General features: G+C 40.1%; 1 protein-coding gene across 1 annotated transcript; it reads right to left on the reverse strand.

Moving 5' to 3' along the window:
* Nucleotides 1-424: 424 nt before the first annotated feature.
* LOC105569635 (uncharacterized protein K02A2.6-like) lies at nucleotides 425-1,222 on the reverse strand. The gene has a single exon (XM_012026294.1). The coding sequence runs from the start codon at nucleotides 1,220-1,222 to the stop codon at nucleotides 425-427; it is 798 nt and encodes a 265-aa protein (XP_011881684.1).
* Between the last annotated feature and the right edge of the window lie 6 nt (nucleotides 1,223-1,228).

The raw sequence follows: 1,228 nt of genomic DNA on the forward strand, positions 1-1,228 counted from the left end.
GTTGAAACATGTTGTTATATCCTCACGTGATTAGGGATCGATCAGGAATAAAAGGCTAGGCTCTTACAGAAAAGTCTCCAGGTATCAATAACTAAACTTACTCGTTTAATTTGAGCAACACGACACCGACTCGTAACTTCTGTCGGCGAGCGAGAGAGAGACCACCGCACCGCCTGGTGGCGAGGCGTACATCGAATCCACGGAAAACAAAAAGTATCGCAGGCTATCTATCCTGTATTCATCCGCCAGCAACGCGGCAGTTTAACTTATACTTAAAACGATCCTCTAACACCCTCCCCTCTAAGAGAAAACGCAACCTAACTAAGAAATTTCGCAAAGTAACATATATAAGGAATATTGCCTAATAAGCATAATTATCGAAACAAAAAAACCATTATAAAATTAGGCTTATTAATATCTCCTGTTACAACTGAAAACGATCAGGAGGTTTCCGGATGCGAGTCGACCTGCGCAATGGTATAATAGTTTGCGGAGGATCTTCTCTATCTCGTCCTGGTATCTGCGATGTTTGCGAGCCTCTTTCTGCTTGTTCGTCACCTTCATTTCTTGATGTCGGAACTTCAATTAATTCTTCAGCAGGTCCCTGGCTCAACACATGCTCTTTAATTTTGCTTTCAACTACCGGGGTATTTTGACCGATCTTACGCATTTGATCTACATGTCTACGCCAAATTTGACCGTTATCCAACTTTATTTCGAAATTGCACTCGCCTAATCTACTACTAATCCTACCAAATTTCCATTTCTTCATACCTATGTAATTTCTGCAGCTCACTCTTTCCCCCTCTTTAAAAAAACTATCAGAGAACGGAACTTTCTCTTTATGTTTTTCTGGGAAAATGAGTTGTAGTCGATTTCGAATTTGCCTCCCTAGAAACAATTCTGCCGGCGATTTCCCGGTTACTGAATGTGGCATTGTACGGTACCGTATTAACATTTCTTGTAGTTTTGTTTCTACGTTGACTCCTGTACTACACATGCGCTTTAGTGAATTTTTAAGCGTTTGAACAAACCTTTCGGCTTGTCCATTTGTCGCTGGGTGGTAAGGTGCTGTTAATTTTAATTTAACACCTCGCTTTTCTAAAAAGTTTTTGAACTCCTTAGCAATAAACGTTCTTCCATTATCCGATACTAAGTATTTCGGATATCCAAAAGTCGCAAAGATTTCATCTAACACTAATATCGTATTCGCTGTGGACATGTTCTT

Source organism: Vollenhovia emeryi, unplaced genomic scaffold (assembly GCF_000949405.1).
Source record: "Vollenhovia emeryi isolate VEMERY1.0 unplaced genomic scaffold, V.emery_V1.0 DF950245.1, whole genome shotgun sequence".
Classification (NCBI taxonomy): Eukaryota; Metazoa; Arthropoda; class Insecta; order Hymenoptera; family Formicidae; genus Vollenhovia; species Vollenhovia emeryi.

Coding starts and splice junctions, on each gene's coding strand:
- LOC105569635 (XM_012026294.1), bottom strand. CDS start 1,222: ATGTCCACAGCGAATACGATATTAGTGTTAGATGAAATCTTTGCGACT.